General features: G+C 44.6%; 1 protein-coding gene across 12 annotated transcripts in view; it reads left to right on the forward strand.

Moving 5' to 3' along the window:
* Nucleotides 1–250: 250 nt before the first annotated feature.
* LOC111434373 (basic salivary proline-rich protein 1-like) overlaps nt 251–1098 on the forward strand; it is a 2831-nt gene continuing 1983 nt past the window's right edge. For 4 of the 12 annotated variants that reach the window (XM_023071818.1, XM_023071823.1, XM_023071825.1 and 1 more), the window contains exons 1-3: nt 252–477; nt 561–645; nt 726–1090. In XM_023071818.1, coding sequence (XP_022927586.1) covers nt 463–477; nt 561–645; nt 726–1090 — 465 coding nt within the window. In that variant the 5' untranslated portion in view covers nt 252–462. Of the gene's footprint in view, nt 478–560; nt 646–725; nt 1091–1098 lie in introns of all 12 variants that reach the window. The other 8 variants (XM_023071829.1, XM_023071830.1, XM_023071819.1 and 5 more) reach the window with 7 other exon arrangements.

Genomic DNA, 1098 nt, shown 5'->3' on the forward strand with positions numbered 1-1098 from the left:
TGACATGACTAAGTTTAGGGCATGACTCTGATACCATGTTAGATGAACACGACTCTTCACAATTGTATGATATTGTCCACTTTGAGCCTCGTGGTTTTGCGGTCCTTAATTATAAACGCATGATCATTCCATAAGTTAGCCAACGTCAGACTTTCAGCCGGGGAACCGTCATCAAATTTTTAAATATTTTAATAAATTTTATAATTAAGGGATATTAATTACAGGAACTCTAAAATACCAAATCTGACCATTCTAACGATATGGTTACGCGTTTGGATCTCAATCTTTCCTCTAACTACCATCGCCATTACCAATCTCTCTCTCTCTCCTCTGATTCAGATGCCATTTGGGTCTAATTCATAGCCCTTCCTTTTCATTTCCTCCTTTTCCCCCTCTGTTTTTCTCTGTTTTTTAGTGCTGCAGCCGACGGTTTTCCAAAACAGAGCATCCACGAACTCATCCATGGCGGACGCCAAGGTCATTTCTCTCTGTTTTTGGTTTGGTTTTTGAGTTTCTTGTCTCTGTTTTGCTGATTCTGAGTGACTTTAATTGTTTAGCAGAAGACTGTGGTTATGATGCTTAAAGTGGATTTGCAGTGTGATCGATGCTACAAGAAAGTGAAAAAAGTTCTCTGCAAATTTCCTCGTCAGTTCTTTCTCCATTTCTACTGTTCTTCTGTTCTTTACTCTGTTTTTCCAAATTGATTTTGATTCTTTGAACGCCAGAAATTCGAGACCAGATTTATGATGAGAAACAGAATCTTGTGATTATCAAAGTGGTTTGCTGTAATCCTGAGAAGCTTAGAGATAAAATTTGTTGTAAGGGCTGTGGTGTTATTAAGAGCATTGAAATCAAGCCCGCCGATCCTCCTCCGCCCAAAAAGCCCGATCCTCCTCCGCCCAAAAAAGCCGATCCTCCTCCCCCGGCTAAGCCTGACCCTCCTCCCCCTAAAAAAGCCGACCCACCACCGCCCAAGGCCGACCCTCCGCCACCGAAAAAGGCCGACCCACCGCCTCCCAAGGCCGACCCTCCGCCACCGAAAAAGGCCGACCCACCGCCTCCCAAGGCCGACCCTCCCCCACCCAAAAAGGCCGACCC

Source organism: Cucurbita moschata, unplaced genomic scaffold, assembly GCF_002738365.1.
Source record: "Cucurbita moschata cultivar Rifu unplaced genomic scaffold, Cmos_1.0 Cmo_Scf00044, whole genome shotgun sequence".
NCBI classification, from domain to species: domain Eukaryota; kingdom Viridiplantae; phylum Streptophyta; class Magnoliopsida; order Cucurbitales; family Cucurbitaceae; genus Cucurbita; species Cucurbita moschata.